The sequence below is a fragment of the Bombina bombina genome, chromosome 8, assembly GCF_027579735.1.
Source record: "Bombina bombina isolate aBomBom1 chromosome 8, aBomBom1.pri, whole genome shotgun sequence".
NCBI lineage: Eukaryota > Metazoa > Chordata > Amphibia > Anura > Bombinatoridae > Bombina > Bombina bombina.
The window spans coordinates 58291858-58318524 of NC_069506.1; the positions used below are offsets into that span (position 1 = coordinate 58291858).

Below are 26667 nucleotides of genomic sequence, written 5' to 3' on the forward strand. Positions count from 1 at the left end.
CGGTAGCAAAGTTTTTGAAACTGATCCTTTTTTCTATGAAACCAAAGGGAATGCAAGGTCCATAGCCACATTTGTGCATGCCTCCATTCTCAAGCCACGCTCTACCTCTACTCTTGATGCGCAATTTACTCGGAGATAAGATGTTACCTAATGTTACCCCTCTATGATAGGAGAAACGGCAACCACGTAACACGTTTGACCACCTCGCTCAGCTGATTATCAGCCGTTAGCATGGGTAGATGCTTTCTTATGATCTTGCATATTTGTTCATAATCCGTCGAATACTGAGTGACAAATTAAATAGGTTGCATACCTTTTGGGCTTCTGTTTTTCCTATCTGTATCATTACCTCTGTCTTTTAACAAGGTCTCTCTATTAATACCATCAACCTCTCTTTTTGCTTTTTGAATGGTCTCTTTATTGTAACCTCTTTGTTGTAAACTTAGTGCCAAATCTTGACTCTGTGTGTCACAATCAATAGCATCTGAGCAGTTCCTCTTAGTTCGTATGAACTGCCCCTTAGCTATAGCAAAGGGAACCCTTCTGGGATGACAGCTTTTCCCATGTAATAAGGTATTGTCTGATATAGGCTTCCTATAAATGGTTGATAGCACTGATTTGGCAGTAATATCTGCTTTTAGGGTTACATCCAAGGAAAAGATGGTATTCTCATCAAACTTATGTGTAAATTGTAAACCCCAATGGTTTTTATTCAAATATTCAACAAAAGACACAGATCTCTATTTGCCCCCTTTCCACACAAAAATTAGATCATCTATAAATCGATGATAAATCATAATATCTTTATGAAAGGGGTTGCCTTCACCATAAATATGGGTGGTTTCCCACCACCAAGTTCGCATAAGAGGGCGCAAATTTAGCCGCCATGGCTGTGCCTCGAGACTGTAAATAACAATTGCTATCAAAGGAAAAATAGTTATGCGCTAAAGGGACAGTCTACACCAGCATTTGTATAGTTTAAAAAGATAGATAATCCCTTTATTACCCATTCCCCAGTTTTTCATAACCAACACAGTTATATTAATATGTGTTTTACCTCTGTGATTACCTCTGCAGACTGCCCTCTTATCTCAGTGCTTTGACGGACATGCAGTTTAGCCAATCAGTGCAGACTCCTAAACTCCACTGGAGTGAGCACAATGTTATCTATATGACACATATGAACTAGTATTGTCTAACTGTGAAAAACTTTCAAAATGCTCTGAGCTAAGATGCGGTTTTCAACGGTTTAGAAATCAGTTTAAACCTACCTAGGTTTAGCTTTTCAAAAATACCACCAAGGGAACAAAGCAAATTTAAAGGGACATAATACTCAAATGCTAAATCACTTGAAACTGATGCAGTATAACTGTAAAAAGCTGACAGGAAAATATCACCTGAGCATCTCTATATAAAAAAGGAAGATATTTTAGCTCACAATCTCCTCAGCTCAGCAGAGTAAGTTCGGTGTAAAAAGTTATAATTCAGCTGTTGCCGAGCTGCAGGTAAAAAAAAAAAAAAATGAAGAAATGAACAGCAGCCAATCAGCATCAGCAGTGCTGAGGTCATGAACTCTTACTGTGATCTCATGAGATTTGACTTAACTCTCATGAGATTTCATAGTAAGCTTCCTTTACCTGATTGGTGAAATAATATGAGAGTTCACGAAGCTCATCCTTTCAGCTGTCCCAGGACAGACACACTAAAATGCTGCTTAGAAATCCTTTACAATGGGAGGTGGCTACTGAGGAACTTTTGAGGTAAAATATCTTTCTTTTTTACATAGAGATGTTCAGGAGATATTTTCTAGTCAGATTTTTACAGCTATGCTGCATCACTTTCAAGTGTTTAAACATTTTTTTATTATGGCCCTTTAATGATAAACGTCAAATGGAAAGTTGTTTAAAATTGCATGCCCTATCTGAATCATAAAAATGTATTTTTGACTAGACTGTCCCTTTAAATTAATTGTACCCATGGACAGTGCTGCAGAATATGTTGGCGCTTCATGAATAAAGTATAATAATAATAATAATTATATATATATATGTATATATATATATATATATATATATATATATATATATATATATATATATATATATATATATATATATATAGAAACTTCTCAAAAGGAAGAGGCACTCACAGGTCTTAATAAGCAAAAAGTACTTTTATTAGTTCATAGATTCAGTCAACGTTTCGGTCCTCGCAGGGACCTTTGTCAAGACTGTTTTCAATTTCACAATGTCTGGCGATCAGCGGTTGTGAAATTGAAAACAGTCTTGACAAAGGTCCCTGCGAGGACCGAAACGTTGACTGAATCTATGAACTAATAAAAGTACTTTTTGCTTATTAAGACCTGTGAGTGCCTCTTCCTTTTGAGAAGTTTCTACCTATTTACCATAGAGTGCACCCAGGCGCATACCACTAACAGTGAGTGCTTGGATCCCTAAATCCTATATATATATATATATATATATATATATATATATATATATATATATATATATATATATATATATATATATATATATATATATATATATACATATATACAGTATATATACTTATTTTAGATATGCATGATATATATCAAGAATTAAGCACTGGATTGCAAATGATCTGCATATAAAATAAATATTTAACTAGCATTTTAAAACTATTTTCTTAACAAACTGTGCAGGGTTTTGCAAATCCAAAATAAATAACTTTAATACCCTGGTGAGAATGTTTGTGTTAACTCCATTTATAGTGTCCAGTTTGGCTTAGTGGTAAATGAGTTTGTGAGCTGCTTTTAAAGTTATGGTAAACTTGAGATGTTTTTAAATCAGATCTGGAATCTAAGCAATATTTTACAGGGACTTTAATTGATCACTTCTAATAAAGATGCGCTGTCACTTTTTAATCTAGCCGTGCCATTCTACTCTCTCACGCTCCTGACGCCTACTTCAAAACTCATATTTTTTTTGTAAGCTAACGGTCTGAACTGTTCTCCAATCACTGATCTTGCCACTTTTTTTGTAGCTAGAACACCGTTAGACCTAAGGTAATTTAAAGGAAAGAAATGAATAATGATGAATTTCATCAGTATTTATTCGTTTTTATAAAAAATTAAAAAAAATAAAAGAACAATTGATACACATATTCAATTGTTAAAGAGTGACCAAGGTCGCACTATACACTATTTATTGAGTCTGTTTAGACATACCACATCGCTATAGCTATATACATAATCAAAACAAAATAGGAGCAATTAGGTAGCCACAAGTTCACATGAGTGAATGTCCCTTTAAACTGTTAGTGGCAACATAGTCCACTTAGTGCAATCACACACTCCAAGCTGGATATATGAGGCAGTACTTTGTGAGGCAAACAGGATACAACGTTCCAAATGGAGCGCTTATAAGAAGGGCTAACAACCGGGTAAGAAAACAGTACCTCTCCCAAGCTGAAATATCAAACTTAACAGAAGCAGGTAAAACGCTTTTTTCTCTGCATTGTGAGTGACACAAATATTCTCTCATTAGACCTCCGCTCTCCAATGGTGCTTTCCAGGAATGTTACACCTCTTGATTAAGGACTATATGCCATCCATTCATTCGTATATTAGATCCACAACATGGTATTGGTAAATTTTAACACGGCCTTCACTTAGCAGCTACCACTCCAAACTTCATACTCTTGCCAGCATGACGCGTTTCACCAATACCACTTCAGGGATGGCCAGGGCTTTGTCAGATTCTGTATATACCTATAGCGGTGTGGTTTGTCTAAGCAGACTAAATAAATTATGTTTCGGTAAACTCTAGTGCGGCCTTGGTCACCCTTTAGCAATTGTATATGTGTATCAATTGTTCTAAAGAAAAGTTGTGTGACTGCCAGGACATTGTTCTATAACTAGAAAAACATTTTTCTTTAAAACATTATGAGGTCAACACCATATACTTTTATCTTAACGGATGTTTATCTTAACGGATGTTTATTTGTTTTCTTTAAATTTCATGGTGCATTCATTCCGATATTCATTTAATGTTTCCTTAAAGAATTTGCATTCGTAAAACAAGATGAATGTAGATGCCTAATTTAGAGTGTGATTCTACTCCATAAATATGAGACATAATAATATTAGATTTGTGAATTTGTTGTATATTGTGGAGAGCTGTATCTACTTAATGCATAGAATTTAAAAATATCTATCTATCTATTATCTATATATCTACCTATTTTATCTATCTGCCTGTCAGTTTGTTTGTCCATCTTTCAGTCTGTCTATCAATCTATCTATTCATCTATATTATCTACATAACACAGAGAAAACCTGGCATTTACTAGCAAGTGCACAGTAATATTGAAAAGCAAAAATGATATAGTCGGTTGCATTTGGCACCAAAGGAACAAGCCCAGGACCATGTCAAGGTCTCTCCCCTCCTGGGTCCCTAACCAAGCAGCTACACAATGCATATTTTCAAACAAACTGAGAACCAACGCCAGGGTGTCACAGGTCTTTGTTATTTCCCTTAACACAGAAACAGACCACACTTACAGACTAGACAGGGTACACATCCCAAATCACTGTGAACCTCACAGCCCTGAATACTTACAGACAGCTGCATAGTTTCCAGCAACCTAGGGAGTTAACCCCTGAGAAGCCTGGGTTATAGGCCCCAAGGGAAACTTACAAAAAATATTAAAGGGACATTAAATACTTTGAGATGGTAATAAAAAATTATACATTGTATGTAAAAAAACTCTGCAATATACTTTTGTTATTTATTTTGTCCCCTTTTCCTGTAATTCTTTTCTAAAATAGTGATCTTTTCAGTTCCTGTTATAAGTGGAGATGCAGAACACTGTTACATTCCACACAGCCATTGGCTGCAACTCTAGTGATCTAATTATATTTGTCCTTAATTGGCCGCAGCAGAGAAGGTAACCTAAGTTACAACATTCCAGCTCCCATTGTTTTATAGATACTAAAACTTTACACTTATTTTGACACTATTTAAACAGCTAATGCAACTTTAGAAAATACATCTACATGTTATTCTCAGACTAATCTTTTCTTTGACTAAATCATTCTATCTAGTATTTATTTAGTGTTTAATGTCCCTTTAACACAACACACAGAAAACCTGGCACTCACTAGCAAGCACCATCTATTATCTTGTAGGTTTAACACATATAAACACAAGTGCTGAAATGTTTGTTTAACAAGTGTGTGTATGTGCGCACTTGTTTGTGCGTATATATATATTTATGTATGTGTGTGTGGGCGTGTGGTTTTTTATATACATTTCATAAATACTGCAAAAAAAGAGTCCTATTATTTCTATAGCTTCAAACACATACAATAATTACATGTAATCCCATGGTGCATTTCGTTTTACAAAAATGCTCTGTGCTCTACAAAACCCCCTCTACACAATTTTTAGTATTTGTAATGCTCATATTTTTTTGTTTTGTTTATTTACTTTAAATAACGGAAAATAGCAAATAACTGACCCTACCTGCTTCAGTAAAATCACTGTTTTTCAGAAATAACTTTTTTTTTTTTTTGCTTTTGATTTAGGTTCCATTCTGTCCCGTAACGTCTCCACGCGATCATGTCCTCCGCGTACCAGCCCAGCATCTGATGTTGAGGAAGATTATGAGGATTTAATGGATGGGAAAGGGTAGGTATTATTTATTTGTAAAAAGATTAACAATAAAAAGACTACACATTGAGGTTGAGTATTGCATATTCCAGTCGCCTTATGTACTTACTTAATTGGACACCCATACATTCAAGCTTTTTTTCACCTAAGTCTAGGCAGGCAGTACCGCCACTCAAATAAGTATGAAAGGTCAGAATACAAGTGGAGCAGTATTTAACACTCCTGCTCGAGCGATATCTCAGCTAGAAGTTACCTTTTTGCGCGCGTTAGGTAGCACTCATATTACAAGTTGAAAGTAAACAGTTTTCACTTGCGAGCTAACCCGATGCTGAACGTAGAATACCACACATGCGAAAACCTATTCCCCCACAGGAGTCAATGGAACAAAAAAAGTGGGGGGAAAACCTAACACCATACTCGCGCAAACACAATTGCATATTCTCATGTGCGCTAACCTGACATGTAAATACACAGTATAACACTTTATATAAATATGCTTGATAAATCGGCCCCATGGTATAAAACTGCAGAGTACAATAATAAAAAGACATTTAAGCAAATCATAAAAGGTAGGTTGCCCTGTCCTTGAGTCACTTATACCAGTAAACTACCTTTATGTAAGATGATAGTCAGGATAGGTGGACTCATATCAATCTAAAGAAAGTCATTCAGATGTAGTAGAGGCGCTCCTGATCCCTGCATCACAAGCAGAATTAATCACTGTTTATTTAGGCTTTGTGAGTCCATCTGTACTAGCACAAATGAGACCTGGTGCTGAATGGGAGTGTGGCTTCTTATTGGCCATACAGATGGCCTAGAATTTGATGGAAAAAAACAGACTGAAGGTATAGACCAGTGTTTTTTTAACTCCAGTCCACACCAATGGACCAGATTTTAACTATATTTGAACTAAAGCACAGGTTAAATAAGTTGCTAATCAGTAACCATGGTTACTAACCTGCTCTCACCTATCAGCTGAATATTTCACCTGCACTCTATTTCAGATATAATGAAAATCTGGTCCATTGGTGTAACCTGAGGACTGGAGTTGACAACCACTGGTATAGATGTCCTTCTGCAAGTTAGAACATAAGATGGCCAAAGTTAGGGTTAAATTTAACATACTCATTGCAGTGTTATCTGTAAAGTTGTAGCTCACACACTACCCATACCACAATGTGTCATGTGCATTGTAGACAAAAAGGTTAGTATCATTGTAAAGATTACAAATCATTCAGAATGTGCTGTATTTGTGTAATTTGTTTCAAAACATGTTGTGATGCTGATACATAGCTGTCTAGCCAAGCAGTGCAATTATAGTGTCTACCTATTTAATTGCACCTGTGGTTTTCAAAGATTCCCTTTTTTTCATTTGTAAAAATGTCGCTCCAGTCGTGCAATGCAAGAATTCATTGCAGCACATCAGACATAACAGGCACCACCAGTCTGTGTATGCGTCCATGTTAGCATTGTGGTTCAGCCGCACTGAGAAGATGATAGATCAGTAGACATTAAAGGACCACGCCAAGACTGCTAAACAGAAGCGTATTTAGGTTTTATGCCAACCTAACCCTGTTCTGTAATCTCGTCTTCCTTATCTTTTAGATATGTTATATAATATTAAATGCAGACAAATCATTCACGAAAAAATAAACTTGTCATCCAGAATTTGTTTGTAAATGTAAATCAGTTCACCTGTTTTTTTTTCTATGTGGAAAGTCTTCACCAGAAAACTACCTGAACAGCTGCCGAAAATTAAAGGGACAGTCTAGAACCAATACATAATTTCGATTACTTATTGTTACGGTGCTCTAGATGAAAATAAACATTAAAAAAATGTGTCTTCCTTATAAACCACCATGAGCCTCTTAAAATTTGTGACAGAGTTTTCATACACTGCACTCGGCTGAACACAGTTGTGCATGAGCTCACATGCGCAGTAGTGTGAGCTGACGTCACACATGATGTAGCGCGTCACGTGCTTGCTATCTAAAACTGTGCACTGCTTCAGAGCCCCAGAGCTGGAAAGTGCTGGTAAGGGGGGAAAGTGCTAGAAAATAGAGGGGAGCAGATCATGAAGATCCAGAGGAACTATAAAAAGTAATATATTATAAAAAATATATTATTTTTTTTTATCACATTTCTTTTTATATATACTCTACTTTTCACACACACTGTTCAATGCTGAATACTCGATAACGGTCACGTCACTACCTGACACCATTGTGAAACCACTGTGCAAATTGAACCAGCGCAAACCGAGGGCTACACATACAGGTTTACCCCGCCCATACAGCGGGTTAGGGACCGGAGCCTCACTGTAAAGTGAAAACCGCCTTAAAGTGAAATAATGTGGTTTTGGCTTTCTTTTCACTTGCTAGTATTTAAAAACTTGAAAACATGTTTGAAATAACATATATTAGGGGTGCAATAGTGCTATGTTTAGTTTAACACTAGCGCAGCACAGTATTCATTTAGTATTTAATAAATACTGTACCTGTAAAATAGTGACAATTACTGTAGTAAAATTTGCCAGACTATAACACTGAGACACAGATTGCACTGTAAAGCTGTTAACAGAGTGAACTGCGCATAACAAAATGGTGCCAGTTACTTTTCTCGCAATCTCGTGAAGATTACAGCACTGTTTTTTTAAAATCCTTGGTGGTTGAACTTCAGCTCCACAAAGCGCTGTATTATGTGAAGCATACCTGTACATATATATATATATATATATATATATATATATATATATATATATATATATATATATATATATATACTGTACAAATGACCAAATGGTCCAAAATACAGACAAATCTGTATTAATCCGAAACCGGATGCACATGTATATTAAATTCCAAGCAGGACTTTACCTATGTATTTAACCTATTTGCAAAAATGACACTAATAACTTAGAGGATGTATTTATTACATTAGTATACAATGCAGTCCACATTTATTGGTTAATAGTTTAAAACCTAAGAAGAAAAAGTAGGTATAATCAGCAGTGTACATTTTTTTATACTGTAATACATTTTCAAATTCCCTCATTTAGATGTAGGAACAAAATCAATAGAGAACTAGGCATTAATTAATTATATTTATGTAGGAGAAGCTGATAATTGGGAGCAAATGTGAAATGTCTCATTTATAAAAAAATTTTTTTTTTAAATATTAGTTGTTTTAGATTATAAATGTCAAAAGTCTTTGTTCTTTTCCAGCAAATAAATCACTTCCTTGTTTTTCAGTAGTCAGAAATATGTCTCAGAGGGACAAAGCTAGACTGCTGTGACTTTTTCCAGCCAGCAGTTGTAACGTTTCTCTGGAGACACAGGCAGACAGTCTGCTGATGTGTCCTCCTGCTTTCTCTTATGTTTAAACTGCCTGAAGTCTATTCTTTAGCGATCTTACTGCAATCAAATGTATGTAAACCTGTGACTCAACTTCCTGGAAAGGATTCCCTTTAACTTTTAATGAGTATCTTAAAAAATACAAACTTTGGCACTCTCAAAAGGAAAAGGGTTTGCTTGTAAAATGTATCTACTTATGTTGTATTGTCTTCACTTTACAAGAAGCACTAGGCGCTAGAAACAAAAGATAGAACTTTGCCTCCATATGCACAAACATATATACATTCACTTACATCCTTTGCGTTTGCGCACTGAATACAAATTAGAGCATTCCAGGGGTGTCACTAAACTTTATTAAATACTGAAACAAAATTAGAGACCCAGCCCCTCCCCTAGATAGATAGAGGTAAAGAGAGATAGACTGATAAAGAGAGAGAGAGAGATATACTTTATATAAATATATATTGTAGATAGAGAGATACTGTAGATAGATAGATAGATAGATAGATAGATAGATAGATAGATAGATAGATAGATAGATAGATAGATAGATAGATAGATAGATAGATAGATGACAGACAAATGGATAGGCAGATAGACAGACATACAGATTTAGACAGACAGACGGATAGATAGATAGATAGATAGATAGATGACAGCAGACATAGACATACATACAGATATAGACAGACGGATAGATAGATGATTGACAGCAGACATATAGATATAGACAGACAGATAGGCAGACAGATAGATAGATGATTGACAGCAGACATATAGATATAGACAGACAGATAGGCAGACAGATAGATAGATGATTGACAGCAGACATATAGATATAGACAGACAGATAGGCAGACAGACAGATAGATAGATAGATGATTGACAGCAGACGGATAGACAGATAGACAGACATACAGATATAGACAGACAGATAGATAGATGATTGACAGCAGACATATAGATATAGACAGACAGATAGGCAGACAGATAGATAGATGATTGACAGCAGACATATAGATATAGACAGACAGATAGGCAGACAGACAGATAGATAGATAGATAGATAGATAGATAGATAGATAGATAGATAGATAGATGATTGACAGCAGACGGATAGACAGATAGACAGACATACAGATATAGACAGACAGATAGATATATAGATAGATTGATAAGTCATATGCATAATGCTTAAATACACAAAATTGGAGACCCAGACCCTCCCCTAGATAGATAGATGGGCAGACAAATAGCTTCCAAACAGGGAGATTCACAATTTTTGCCCATGCATAATTGGCTGTGCTCTGGCAGGGGGTGGGTGGCACATGACTGCACAGGAACACTCATGTTTAATAGTAAATGCAGGCAGCGGATTGCCAAAGGAGAAGCCAGGCGGACAGGGGCAAATACGTATGCCTCTGTCTGCCCGTGGATGATAAATTGAGCCCTAAAAGTTATGACTGTTTCAGTAATAACATATATTTTGCATTGGCTCATATGTATATATGCCTCATGCACCTGCACTCAGGCAGGGCACCTTCTCAGAGAGCATATATTGCAATGGCAATAACTTAGGGACAGTCATAGGGGCCGAATTATCAAGCTCCTGAAGGCTCGCCAGAAACAGAAGTTATGAAGTAGCGGTTTAAAGACTACTGCTCCATAACTTGTCCATCTGCTCTGAGGTGGCGGACAGAAATCAACCCGATCGAATACGATCGGATTGATTGACACCCTCTGCTAGCACAAATTTGCAGGGGGCGGTATTGCACAAGCAGTTCTGGTGAACTGCTTGTCCAATGATAAATGCAGACAGCGTATGCTGTCTGCATTTATCGATGTGCAGCAGACATGATATGCTACATCGTATCATGTCCGCTCGCACTTTGATAAATATGCCCCCAAATGTTTTATTGTTTAAAAAGATAGATAATCCCTTTATTACCCATTCCTTAGTTTTGCATAATCAACATGATTATATTAATATACTTTTTATCTCTGTGATGACCTTGTATCTCAGCCTCTGCAGACTGCCCCCTTAACTCCCCTCTGCAGACTGCCCCCTTATCTCCCCTCTGCAGACTGCCCCCTTATCTAAGTGCTATTTACAGACTTGCATTTTAGACAATTAATGCTGACTCATGAAAAGGTCCACTGGAGTGAGCACAATGTTATCTTTATGGCACACATGAAAGGTCCACTGGAGTGAGCACAATGTTATCTTTAGGACACACTAGCAGTGTCTTGCTGTGAAAGCTATATATATAAGTAGGTCTGTAGTGGCTTAGAGACAGGCAGACATTTAGAGGTTTAAAGGTTACAAAGTATAATTGATATGACAATGTTGGTTGTGCAAAGCTGGGGAATGGATAGTAAAAGTGTTACCTATCTTTTTAAAAATAAAAAAATGGGAGTAGACTGTCCCTTTAAGCTGGCACAGTATTTGAATGAGAGTGCACAGAGCACGTGTACATATGCTAAATAGGCAGTAAAAGCTATCACTGAAAAAGTCATAACAATTTATTTTAACATACATGTAAAGGAAAATGGTTTTTTTCAATAGTAATGTATATTTAAAAGTTACATTTTACGTCCCTTTAAAGTTTTTTGCTTCCTTAAAAAAATAAAATCAATGTAATATTTTTCCAATCATGGGAGTGGTTTTTAAGATTCTTTAATGTTCCCAAGAAAAATGAATGTCCTCTTCTCACCAGGAGAGTTGTCTGTAATAAATAGATATTGTTATTAGAATCCTTTGAATTGTTTTTCTTATCCTTGCCCAGCTCACTGCCTAATGATTGTGTTCTAAAATATCTATTCTCACCCACTTCCTTCTCATACTGAAGAGGGTGTGTATCGCTCCTGACCACAGTGAAATTCCCTGACACTCCTAGCCACAAAAACCAAATACAAGGCATTAATGAGTCTGCATGTGCTGACCATGAACATTTCAAAATGTGCTCATTGCAAACACAAATGATTACAGCCATTTATGTAGTCATCAAGTAATGTTTTGCAAAATATAAAGTATATGTTAAAGGGATACTAAACCCATTTTTTTCTTTCATGATTCAGATAGAACATGCAATTTTAAGCAACTTTCTAATTTACTCCTATTATCAATTATTCTTTGTTCTCTTGCTATCTTTATTTAAATAGCAGGAATGTAAGCGTAGGAGCCGGCTCATTTTTGGTTCAGCACGCTTGCTTTTTGGTGGTTAAATGTAGTCATGAATCAGCAAGCACTACCCAGGGTACTGAACCAAAAATGGTCGGGCTCCTAAGCTTACATTCTTGCCTTTTCAAACAAAGATACCAAGAGAACGAAGAAAAAATTATAATAGGAGTACATTGGAAAGCTGCTTAAAATTGCTTGCTCTGTCTGAATCATAAAAGATCAAATTTTCCTTTAACTATGACCCTTGTTCAAAATCAAGCAAGATTGCCAACTTACAGCAAAAACCGCTTGAAAACTTCAAGCCACTATTCAAAATCTAGCGGCCCAGCAGAAGTAGCACAATACAGGTGGCTCTTCGAACGTTGCGGTGAATGTTGCAGGAAAATCTATGCGCTTGCAATATTTCCCGCTTTGGGCAGTCATATTGGCTTGGAAATGTTATACAAACAGCAATCAAAACTACAAACACAGCAGCTCGCTTGGAGTCAGAGACTAAATGTTTAAATGTTTCAAAGCTACAGGTAAAAATTCACCTGTAGCTACAATACTTACCATAATGTGTTCTTCAGAGCATGGAGAGTACATTACAGTAAGGGGCTGATTTAAAAAATGCTGGGCTACAGCGAATCATGTCCGCCCGACATTGCATGTGAAATGCTTGTGCAATGCTGCCCTCTGCACATTCACGGCCGCTAGCAGGGGGTGTCAATCCATCCCTATCATATCCCTATCATATCTGATCAGGATGATTGCAGTCCGTCACCTCAGAGGTGGCATATGAGTTAAGGAGCAGCGGTCTTATGACCGCCGCTTCTTAACTTATGTTTCCGGCGAGCATGAAACATCAGACGGGGCAAGCAGCATACCTTGCTTGATTAGTCTCCCCCTTAGTATTAAGCGCTTAAATAATAATAAAGGAAAAAAATGAATACTGACTTTTTTGTCAGTATTTATTCTTTTCTTTATTTTAGTTGGTGCATTCTTTTGGATTTTCCTTTCGTTATTTGATTTTTGTGACAAATTTGCATTCATCCGAAAACAAATGCACATCTCTACAGTATTAGCCCATAAAAGTGCAAGCACCATTCTATACGTACTACTGTTATACGTGCCTTACAGAACGTCACCATTTATTTGACTTCTCTCTATTGGTGGTTGAGCCAGCTGCAGCCACAAATTTAAGAAGCAGAAACTGCTCCTTTCACCTCTCCGATACCTCAGAAGGGGTGTGATTAATCACCCTGATACTATTTCTTTCCCAGCCCCTTTCATTGGGTGTCCCAGTCTAACCTCATCAACAGTGCTAAACTGGAAGCTTTAAGTTTTTACATGCAGTTAGATGAAAATTGGTGTATACTGTCCCTTTAAATATTTCATCTTTTTGTGTCTCTTGGCACAAACAGGACCCCCTAAGTAAAGTTGCATAAAATAAAAATAAAAAAATAAAAACTGCGAAAGAAACCACCCTCCCCAAAAGTGACTTAAAAACTTGCTGAAATTCACACAAATATTGGGCATATTTTCCCTGCATTTCAATTTAAACACTGAAAATATGCATTGTATTGATGTAGATTATATAGAAAATGTTTAAAAATACCTGATTTGTCTTTTTGAATAAAGCCAGCTTCTATTTTTAAATAGCAAAGATATAATATGCATAACTGAGATCTAGAGGCCAATTTATTATATGGCGGGCAGACATGATTTGATGTAGTCCAACGCTTTCGGCATTTATCATTGCACAAGCATTTCTTATGAAATGCTTGTGCAATGCCGCCCCCTGCACATCAGCCGCTAGCAGGGGGTGTCAATCATCCCGATCGTATCTGATCAGGATCATTGGAGTATGCCATCTCAGCGGTGGCGGACAGGTTTACGACTGATTATTCTTAAATCCTGATTCTGGCGAGCCAGAAGGCTCACGCGGAATGAGCAGCATACGCTTTAATAAATCAGCCCCCTTGACTTTGTGAGAAGTAGGTGTTATATGGGGGAACCATAATGGTGTGGGTTGGGTTAAGTGTGTTATGTTGGTGGGGATTGGGGTGCCATGATTCAGGATTGGCACGTTGTGGGTGGAGTTGTTATTGGTCAAGGGGGGCGGAGTCTGAACAGACCCTGAATTACTTTGGAAAATAACTCAAACATTGCAGGATTCAGATTTGTACCCATCCTTCTTCATAAACTCTAGTTGTGAGTGACCTTCTGTTATAATCAATGTTCACGCATATATCTCATATCCACCTCTTGGCACATAGAAAGAGTTCCACTGTGGAGGATACCAGCATCATAAAAGCTCCTTCAAATTATCACAGAACAAACAAATCAAAAGTCACAACCACAAGACAGCATAGGTCACAGGGGTGATATGGTCTTTATAATGCTTGGGGTTAGCCTAGTATACAAATTCTTATTACACCTCCATAATTTCGAACCTCAGACTCTGAGGTTTCAAAATGCTTGTTCTATCCAGCAAGACTTCTTTTGTATAAGAAATAGATATGTAAATCTTTTATATTTTACAAACATTTACATTAACTGTGTTGCATGTGCGTTTCCAAAGTTGTTGTGGTTGTGATTCTTTTTACTGCTTAGAGCATGTCATTTTCCTACTATAATGGCTCTTTAACGACAAGTGTATAGCTAGAACAGATTAGCTAAACATTTTTACTCTACTTTTGAGACTTAAAAATAAGCAACTAAGATCTAGTTTGAGACAGGAAAACACAATTCAGCACTACATTTGCCAAGTAGCTGTGTCATGAAAAAATCTAATGACAAACTCTTCAACCACCAACAGTTTTGAAGTGTAAAATAATAAGCAACTTTTCAACCACAGTTTTGATGTGTAGAAAAATAAGCAGCTTTAAATACAGACATCCTTTGGAAGACATTGCAGCCCCACAATCTACAATTATTTCCACTAGTTAAAGTATGGAGCACACTGATTTGTTCTTCTGCAGACCTAATCCCAGACCCAAATCTGCCTGCTAACTATAACCCAATTGCAGGTGAATCCTGGTCAAAAGAGAATCCATTTGGCAAAATTTATATGGCTCTCATTTCAATCTGCCATCAGAAAAAATTGTAGTCAACTGTTTTGTTTTGTTTTTGTGCTTGATGAATCTTTGATTTTAGAATACAAGAGTTAAATCAAATATTCAGACTGTGACCCACCCAGAAACTCGTTCAGTGTTTAAGATATTACAAGTCCATTCAGTGTTTAAACCATGCTCATTGTGATTTAAAGCAAATGTGCTGGCTTGTAAATCTTTGTCGAACCCTCAATACTGTAGTTGCTTCAAGTGGGTTTAAACAAAGGAAAGTCAAAGAGTTCAAGTCCAAACCATGGCACGTCCCTTGCTGTTCCAGTTACATCTATCTCTTCACCTTCATATCCAACTATTTATTCCTGCTTTGAATTATCTTTTTTAGGTACCCTGTTCTTCCTTGGAGCCTTAACAAAGTCTTTAAAGGGACAATGAACCCAAATTTTTTCTTTCATGATTCAGATAGAACATGAAATTTTAATCAACTTTCTAATTTACTCCTATTATCAAATTTTCTTCGTTCTCTTGCTATCTTTATTTTAAAAGCAGGGATGTAAATCTTAGCAGCCAGCCAATCTTAGTTTTAGCACCATGGATATTGCTTGCTTATTGGAGGCCGACATTTACCCACCAATAAGCAAGCATAACCCAGGTTCTCAACCAAAAATGGGCCGGCATCACATTCCTGCTTTTTAAATAAAGATAGCAAGAGAACGGAGAAAAATTGATAATATGAGTAAATTAGAAAGTTGTTTAAAATAGCATGCTCTATCTGAATCATGAAATAAAAAAATTGGGTTTATTGTACCTTTAATGGATCTTAACCTTGTTTTGTATTTTCCTTATATTTATTACTCTTTATTTTGGACAATTACTTCCATGCATCATGTCTCAGAGCTCTATACTATCCTGATATTTCACTAGAACAAAACAGCCCAGTAAATGGTACCAAATACCCACCTGAAAGTAGTGTCAAATGCTTTTTTAAACTCCAAGATTTTGCCAAAAACCCAAGTCATAAAATAAAACCCTCCTACATACCTGTGTCAAAGTCCCTGAAAGGATCTTAAAGCAGCAAAAAACTTTCTTTCCCACTGGCTTTATATGCCACTATATGAGCCTATCAGTTGGCAAATCCTCCCTATTCGTTACTGCACTTGGACTTTTGCAGGGGCATTCTCATGTGTTCTTTTGAGGGAGATGTCACTCAAACAGTTAGCTACTTGGTCCCCTTTATCTCCAAGTTCTATTATTCAAATGATTTCACCTCGTTGAGGTTTCTTGTAATAGAAATTTGATAGTGTCTGTTGTTTCAAGTTCACTGTTTCGGTGTAAATAGTGTCTTCAAAATGGTCTTTAAGGGCCGACTGATTAGAGACCAGTTGAGACTCTATTTACACAGATGGGAATTTTGACTTGAGTGCTTATCTTTCTCATATGCGAATTGCCTATTATTTTGTATTTGCTAAATAAGATCAAGAAATAGCCTAACAGGAGGAAGAATAATATTCTTCTGAGAATAGAAAGTCATCCATTTGAATCCAGTTCACTCACTTATTACTCTGCCTGAGCTATACAGGACAAGGAAAGCGCTTAACAGTATATATATCCTTTTAACTATAGGAACCCCTATTTTGTGTGAATTGTCATTATTTTTACTTACTTATTTTACATATGAGAAAAATCAGGAACACTTTTTTTTTTTTTTTTAAAGGAATATGAAATCCATTTTTTGTTCATGATTCAGATAGAACATACATTTTTAAACAACTTTCCAATTTACCTCTACTATCAAATTTACTTCATTCTCCTGGTGTCCATTGTTAAAAGAGCTACAATGTACTAGTGGGAGCTAGCTGAACACCATTGATAGGTGTATATATGAAGCCACCAATCAGCAGCTGTCTTCCAGTAGTGCCTCCCTAGATTTGCTTTTCAACAAATGATATCTAGAGATATCAAAGCAAATTAGATAATAAAAGTAAATTGGAAAGTTGTTTAAAATCTCATGTTCTATCAAAACCATGAAAGAAAAAAAATGGATTTCATGTCCCTTTAATATTTAGGTTGGGAAAAAATGCAAAAAAATATAACTAACAGGCAATTTGATATTCACAGGAGTTTTGTTAGACCTACATGAAAGTAAAATATATGCAGACAATTCAGAAAGAAAGATGTGTCAACCAGGGATCAAGTCCAGAAGGAATGCATGGGAACGGAGTTCCTGCACTATTTGTGCAGGAGGAACTAAGTTCCCCCTGGACAAAAAACAAAAACACTTCAGTAAACACTGCTGCTGTTGGTGGGAGGAGCTGGAGCACAGTCTGGTTAGAGTGATAGTGAGATCCTCTAGTAATGGGCAGTAACACTTACTACAATACACTAAATGCAAGCCTGCCAGCGGTCATGCTGTGTGATCACCCTGCACTGTGTGTAACACATAATGCTTACATTTCTGTGTGGCTTGCTTTAGGGTTATTTTCCTCCCCTCAGAAGAAATAGAACTATTGCATCTTAAGTGGGTGAGACTCCATGACAGAGGAGGAGTCTCAGACCCAAAGGCAACCATTCAACCCTTCATTGGTTTTAATTTGCTTTCATTAACCAAAATGTATAGATTATACACATATAAATACAGTGTGTGTGTATGTGAGTGTATATCAAACAATATTAATTGTAAAATGGTGGAAGTCTTGGTGAGTTTCCACACTTTTTTTGTAGAACTTTACCCCTGGGGGTCAATTTATCAAGCTCCGTATGGAGCTTGATGCCCGAGCCTTCAGACTTGCAGGAAACAGAATTTATGAAGTAGCGGCCTAAAGACCGCTGCTCCATAACTTGCAGCGGACAGAAATCAACCCGATTGTATTCAAATACGATCGGGTTGATTGACACCCCCTGCTAGTGGCTGATTGGCCATGAATCTGCAGGGGGCAGCATTGCACTAGCAGTTCACAAGAACTGCTGGTGCAATGATAAATGCCAACAGCGTATGCTGTCTGCATTTATCGATGTGCAGCGGACATGATACACTACATCGTATCATGTCCGCTCGCACATTAATAAATTGACCCCCTGGTGTCAACTAACTCAATATTGATAACGCCTAAAGTGTATGAATGCAAGTTTTCTTTTTTTTACTTTAAATGACATTAAACTCTGATATTGGTTCAGCATTCTCTCCTCTCCTGACAGTCAACTCTCTGCATGATACAACTATTGATATATTTTCTTTGTGTTGTTACACATAATGATGATGATGCTGACGTGCCTTTATGTAGCTCAATTCAACTGTCATCAAACAGATCATTGTTGGCATGGGCAGTGCCATCTTGTTTCTCATTATCAAGCATGCGCAGATTAGTGGTTGATATCATTATAATTTATCCAGCCAATCAGTGGGTGTTAATCGCTGCAGTCGATGCTGTTAATGCATTGTATTGATGACTTTTCCAAAATCTGATATGATATTTTTCAAATATGGAAATTGTGTTATTGTTTTCATTGTGATCGTTCTGAAGCTGAAAAATGCATATTGAGAGCTGAAAAACAGTCAAGCACATGATCAACTAGGTTGGAATGGACTCTATCTTCCAATATTAAAGTCAACTCTACATGCACTACAGGGACCTAGCTGAAAACATCTGGTGAGCCAATGACAACTAGCATATGTGCGTAGCCACCAATCACCAGGTAGCTTCTAGTAGTGCATTGATGCTCATAAGCCTACCTAAGTATGCTTTTCAATCAAGCATACAGGGTCTGATTATCTAAAGGTCTCTGGACTTGCAAGATTCTGAAACAAATCTCACCAGTATTACGAAGCCCCTTTAATTATCTAAAGGCAGTTTTTACCTTGAGAACAGAGTTTCCTACGTTTAAAGGGACATGAAACCCAACATTGTTCTTTCCTGATTTAGATAGAACATATCATCTTTAACAATTTTCCAATATACTTCTATCTAATTTGCTTTGTTCTTTTTGTATCCTTTGTTGAAGGAACTGCAGTGCAATACCGGGAGCTAGCTGAACACATTGGGTGAGCCAATAATATGAGGCATATATATGCAGCAACCAATCAGCAGCTCCTGAGCCTATCTAGGTATTCTTTTTTACAAAGGATACAAAGAGAACAAAACATATTAGATAATAGAAGTAAATTGAAAAATTGTTTAAAATCAATTGCTGAATCGTGAAATAAAAATGTGGTTTTCATGTCTCTTTAAGTTTGCGAAGGAGATGCATACAATAGTGCTCACAAAATAATCATAATATCAAAATCAAATGAAACAAATAAATTAAATATTGAAATAAAGACAAAGTAAAAAATTGTATTGTTAAATTGCATTTCAATTTGTAGCAAAGCAGTTTTGCCAAAATCACATTTTATTGAAAAATTAACATTTGTATTGAAAATATGCAGAAAAGAACAATTTAACACACACAGTAGAAATCATCATAAAACTGTACCGCTCATGCAAAAAAATGATATAAAATTTGTATTTATAGTAGAAAATTCAAAGTATATTGTTTTCCTAATTGTAAAATGTGTTTCCGTGACTCTGCTAGTGTGCTGAACATGGGCATTGCTGAAAGTTCTGTGCGAGGTCTGGTGTATTCTCTAAACATTTCCCCCTGCAGTTCTCGCTGTTTTATCTCACAAACTAAAAGATAACAAGATTGTGTCAAAATACACAAAACACCAAAACTGCTTCCGACCCACTCCGCTTCAGGTCCTGAAGTTAAGAAGCAGCGGTCACCACCTCTGAGGCAGCAAACAGTAATCAGCCCGATCGGATACGATCAGGTTGATAGACACCCCCTGCTAGCGGCCGTTTGCTGTCGGCATTTATTGATGTGTGAAGGACATTAGTAAATCGGCCCCTTATTATCCAAATAGAAAAACATAAATGCAAAAATAAGGGTTATTGTAAGATACGCTAAAAACATTATGCATTTTTGAAGTGTGCCCCTGCTAACTGCTCTAACCAGTGAAATTTCCCTTTCCAGAGAGCTCCATTACTTTTTATGGGAGGCATCTCGCAATTCGCAGGGACAGACCTTTTTTTTGCTTTAGAGAATTTTCTGACGTCAGCCCCTACACATAGTTTTTCTATTGAGCTATGTATCAATATAGTCTTGTGTTTCTTTGTTGGATAAAATAGATTCTGTTGTATTTCTTATTCTTTCCTCCAGGGGACATAGTTGTTCTGCGATAGAAGATGCGTAATAATAACTGAAACAGGATTGCCCATATCAAGGTTTTTAGTTTTTGCTTTTTTGTTTTTTTTAGTAATAAATAATTGTATGTTTATATCTCACAGGGACAAAAAAACTACAGGACTGAAGTTAACCAAGAAGAAAACCAGGAGAAGGCATACAGATGTAAGAAATATTCCAATTTTATATTCTTATAATATTCAAAATAATGTTCATGTACATGCTGACTGCGTAAATCTCACTTCCTCCCAGATGAGACGGCACAGCTGTGGTTTATACTGCAAAATAATGTTCAGTTATTTATCAAAAAGAGTATAAAACTGTAAATCATATCTGAAATACCAGTAAATTCCTTCTCTTTTTTATGTGCAGAACAGGAACTAACCGTTAATAAAAGTTAATTTCCTATAAGCGTTAAATGCCAGTAGTAGAACAATGCTGTAGATTTAGTACTACTCTGTGGACATACTATTTTATATGTCCCTGCTTTTCAACAAAAGATACCAAGAGAACCAAGAACAGTTGATAATAAAAGTAAATTATAAAGTTGTTTAAAATTGCATGCTCTGGGGCAGATTTATCAAGGGCCAAATGGCCACTGATACCCCTGTTTCTGCGCAAGCCTTCACGCTCGCCAGAAACAGCAGTTATGAAGCCGTGAAATACTTGTGCAATGCTTTTCTACATAGAATATTGAATTTTTTGAATAAAATTGATTTATATTTTCTTACTCTGTGGCTCCTAACATTAGCCATTTCCTGATTTATGACATTCTTACGTATAGAGCAGTCCCTACCGCTCTATACGTCTCTCAAAGGTAGAGAAAATAATGGAAACGCATGCGCAGATGCTCAAATAGCGAGATGACGTTGAATGACGGCCGCCTAATGGCCAGATTTTCAATTGGCTTTCGGCAAAACTTGTCTGGTTAATAGAAGAAAAAAAAAAAAACCACGGGTTGATTTGACAGCCTGCAAAATAGTAAAGTAAAACGGCGATTGCGGATTTAGTTTTTAAATATAGCAAAATTGATGAATGAAAGTAACATTTATTTTGGGTGTATGTGATAATGTAACAATGTAATCTAGCTAACTTTACCTTCACTTTAACTCGTCTGCTGCCTCTGAGGCTGCAGACATCAATCCGCCTGATCGAATGTGATCGGGTTGATTTACACCCCCTCTTAGCGTCCGATTGGCTGCAAATCTGCAGAGGGCAGCATTGCGCAATCAGTTCATCAGAACTGCTTGTGCAATGTTATACGCTGCCGGCATTTAGCGATGCAGGGCGGACATGATACGCTATAGCGAATCATGTCTGCCCAGGGTATGATATATCTACCCCATGGAGTGCACTGCAATGCTGTAAACAGACCAAACTTAGCATAACAAAATGGTGCCAGTCGCACTGTTTCAAAATCCTTGAAGGCTGAACTTCATCTCCATATTAGTGAAGCGCTGTAAAGTGAAGCTCTAAAAAGCGAGGTATACCTGCATTTTTTATTTGTGGTCTAATGATAGATACAATTTCTCAAAAAATACATTTTCTAGGATAATAAATGGATAAGTCTAGAGGCTAAATAGACCCATATGCATCAAGGTGGAATTTGCAGAGCACATTCAAACTGCAGAAATAGTCTCTCTTAAAAAGATTGTTATTGTGAATAAGTATGGCAAATAAACATTAAAGGGACATGAAACCCACATTTTTTCTTTCATGATTTAGAAAGAGCTTGCATTTTTAAACAACCTTCTAATTTACTTATATTATCTAATTTGCTTCATTTTCCTGGTATCCTTTGCTGAAAAGCATATCTAGATAGGCTTAGTAGCTGCTGATTGGTGGCTGCACACAGATGCCTTGTGTGATTGGCTCACCCATGTGCATTGCTATTTCTTCTAAAAAGGATATCTAAAGAATGAAGCACCTTAGATAATAGAAGTAAATTGGAATGTTGTTTAAAATTGTTTTCTCTATCTCAATCATGACAGATTTTTTTTGGGTTTAGTGTCCCTTTAATGCAAATCATTCCATCAATGAAAAAAAACTGTCTCATTTATAAATATGATTACTATTTGTTTAATTTGTTTTCCCGTCTGTTTTTCAAAACATTTTTCTTTCATGATTCAGATAGAGAATACAATTTTAAACACCTTTATAATTGACTTCTATTATCTAATTTGTTTCATTATCTTGGTATCATTTGTTGAAGGAGCAGTAACTTCTGATTTCTAACTGAAAACATGGGTGAGCCAATGACAATCATTATATATATGCAGCCACCAATCAGCAGCTAGAACCTAGGTTTCTGTGCTGCTCCTGAGCTTGCCTAGATAAACCTTTCAGCAAAGGATAACAAGAGAAGGAAGCAAATTAAATAATAGATGTAAACTGGAAGGTTGCTTAAAATTGTATTCTCTATCTGAATCATGAAAGACATTTTTTGGGTTTCATGTCCCTTTAAAGGTATAGGAAAGTCATAATGAAACTTGCATGATTCAGATAGAACATATCATTTTAAGACACTTTTAAATTGACTCAATAGTTTGTTGCTGTTCTAGAGCTGACTTTCTTTCATGATTTAAATATAGACTGTCTATGATGCATACTGTCAATACACTCACCAAGTACCGCTGACTTTAAGCCAATTCAAATACATGTGTCCTACATCTATTTAAAATTGGAAGTGGGGATTGTGTCAGGATATCTGGGAATGTTATTAAATAATAGAACATGCATTTTTCAACAACTTTCTAATTTCTTCTATTATCAAATTTTCTTGGTTCCCTTGGTATCTATTGTTGAAAAGCAGGGGCATAAACTCAGGAGCGTGCACTTGTCTGGAGCACTATATTGCAGACGTTTTGCAGGAATGTTGTTCATTTGCAAGACCACTAGATGGCAGCACTATTTTGCGCCATGCAGTGCCCCAGACACAAAAAATACCATGGGAACAAAGCTAATTTTATAATAGAAGTAAATTGGAAAGTTATTTTAAAATTGTATGTTCTGTCTGAATAAAAAAATTAAAAAAAATTGGGTTTTATATCCCTTTAAAATGGACATGAAACCCAAATATTTTCTTTCGGGATTTAAATAGAACAAACAATTTTAACCAACTTTCCTATTTACTTCTATAATCAAAGTAGCTCCATTCTCTTGATATCCTTTGCTGAAAGAACAGCAATGCACTACTGAGATCTAGCTGAACACATCTAGTCAGCCAATAACAAGAGACAAATATGTACAAGCACCAATAACCAGCTAGCTCCCACTATCGTAGGATATGTGCATATTCTTTTTTAACAACTATTACCAACAGAAGTGAATTTAAAGGGACACTGAACCCAATTTTTTTATTTCATGGTTCAGATAGAGCATGCAATTTTAAGCAACTTTCTAATTTACTCCTATTATCAATTTTTATTCGTTCTTTTGCTATCTTTATTTAAATGAGAAGGCATCTAATTCTAAGCTAAGGAGCCAGACAATTTTTGGTTCAGGGCCCTGGACAACACTTGTTTATTGGTGGGTGAATTTATCCACCAATCAGCAAGAACAACCCAGGTTGTTCACCAAAAATGGATTGGCATCTATAATTACATTCTTGCTTTTCAAATAAAGATACCAGGAGAATGAAGAAAATTTGATAATAGGAGTAAATTAGAAAGTTGCTTAAAATTGCATGCTCTATCTGAATCATGAAAGAAAAAAATTGGGTACAGCGTCCCTTTAAAAGTGTCTTAAAATGACATGCTCTGTTTGAATCATGCAACTTTCATTTTGACTTTCCGATCCCTTTAAACTATGGACTAAATTACAAGTGAAGCACAAGAGTTATCAGAAGCTGCAATAGCTTGCTTTTGGAATAGCACGCAATCTGATACTACAAGAGGGTAGGGGTTTACCAGAGAATCCTAAAGTGAATATTTTTTTTAGAGTTTCCTAAACTTTTAATGGCTAGCGCTTGAAGTGCTATTGGCAGTCATATTATGTGGTCAGTCAAGTGTTGCGCTCGAGCACACCATAATATAGCACTTTGAGGACCTGATGTAATTAACACTTAAAAATATGCATAACACTACACATAGAAAATACATTCAAATAAGGTTTCAGTTATATTTATTATCAATTCAACACCATAGTAAATAACTAAGTGCAAAACTCCACTACTTGAGTGGCGGTTTAGCGCACTTGTGGCGTAGTGCTCGAGCAATATCTGACATCATTTTGCTGCTTCCCTATAAAATGTTATTATATGAGAGATTTAGCAGATAGGCTCTATCCGCTATCCAGATGTCAGATATGCCCTAGACTTTAGCTCGAGCGATAAGAAGAATAGATACTTTCAACTGTAAAATGTGTGTAAATATAAAAGCACTATTGATTTAACTTGAGTGATATTATTGCACAAGAACGATAATATTTTTGCTCTCCACTTGTAATTTAGCCCTGTGGGGCCAATTTATTATGCTGCGAATGCAGCGGTTAAAAGTTAAGAAGCAGCGGTTATAAGACCGCTGCTCCTTAACTCGTTCGCCACCTCTGAGGCGGTGGACAGCAATCATCCCGATCGGATACGATCGGGATGATTGACACCCCCCGGCTAGCCGATTGGCCGCAAATGTGCAGGGGGAGGAATTGCACAAGCATATCACTGTCGGCATTTATTGATGTGCGGCGGACATGATCCGCTACAGCGGATCATGTCCGCCCGCACAATGTTAAATCGGCCCCTATGTGTTTAATTCCTTAGCAGGGGTTAAATATAAGCCATAATAAAATGCTCTAACATAATAGGGTATTTTCTTTCTGTATGATAAGCACCACATCTTCCTAACATTTTAAAAGGTTACTGTCACTTTTTCTGTTATATTATAACATTTTGGAACTCTTCACTGGACATTCACACTATTAAGATTCTTCATAGGAACATAAAAATGCAAAAAGAAAGGTGTGCTCCAGAGTAGTAATACTGGGAGCTAGCTGTACTCATCTGGTGAGCCAATCAGAAGGGGAATATGTGTGTAGCCACCAATCACCAGATAGCTTCAGAAGTGCAGTTCTACTCTTGAAAATATCTAGGTATGCTTTTTAACAAAAGTTACAATGAGAAAAAAAAATGTGATAACAGAAGTCAATAAAAAGGTCTCTTTAAAGTAGATATGTGCGATTCGTTTCGGATCGATTCGGAAATTCTGAAAATTCTGAAAATTCGGCGATTCGGATTGAACCGAATTTCCGAATTAAAATACTGCCGAATTTACCGAATAAATCCGAATTACTTCGGATTTATTCGGTAAATTCGGATGGCCATGGATTACACTACTATTGTACAGTATAAATCAAATCCCACCTAACACTTACCGAAATTCCGAACCGAACTGAATCCAGCCGAATTTAGTACATAATACTAGTCTAATCCCACCTAACACTTACCGAAATTCCGAATTTCCGAACCGAATCAAACCAAATCCAGCCAAATTTATTCGAATCCGAATGAATCCGAAACAAATCCGAACCGAATTTATTCGAATCCGAATGAATCCGAAACAAATCCAAACCGAATTGATTCAAATTTTTCCGAATTCGAATCGCTCCAAACCAAAATTCGAAAAAATCTGAATCGATCCGAACCGAACCGAATTTTTTCGCCATGCACATGTCTACTTTAAAGGGACATGAAACCCAATTTTTTTCTCTTTCATGATTTAGGTAGAACATGCAATTGTAAACAACTTCCCAGTTTACTTCTATTATCAAATTTGCTTCATTCTCTTGATATCATTTGTTGAAGGAGCAGCAATGCACTACTGGTTTCTAACTGAAGACATGGGTGAACTAATGAAAATCAGTCTATATATGCAGCCACCAATCAGCAGCTAGAACCTAGGTTCTTTGCTGCTTCTGAGCTTTCCTTGATAAACCTTTCAGAAAAGGATAACAAGAGAAGGAAGCAAATTAAATAATAGAAGTAAATTGGAAAGTTGTTTAAAATTGTATGCTCTGTCTAAATCATGAATGTTTAATTATGACTTTACTGTCCCTTTAAATGACATGCTCTATCTGAACTATGAAAGTAAAATTTTGACTTTCATGTACCCATTATAATTGTGATCTTACAACTGGAAACCATTATCCCTGCCTTTAAATGGTGTTAAATCTGGGCTTACATTCTCATTATATATATATATATTTTATTATGA

The 26667-nt window shown here is 36.4% G+C and overlaps 1 protein-coding gene across 1 annotated transcript in view; it reads left to right on the forward strand.

Annotated features, from left to right (window-relative positions):
* The window catches only part of PLEKHG5 (pleckstrin homology and RhoGEF domain containing G5), a 185837-nt gene that overhangs the window by 24748 nt on the left and 134422 nt on the right, over positions 1 to 26667 (forward strand). Inside the window, 2 exon segments of the mRNA XM_053690951.1 lie at positions 5573 to 5675; positions 20566 to 20626. Coding sequence (XP_053546926.1) covers positions 5573 to 5675; positions 20566 to 20626 — 164 coding nt within the window.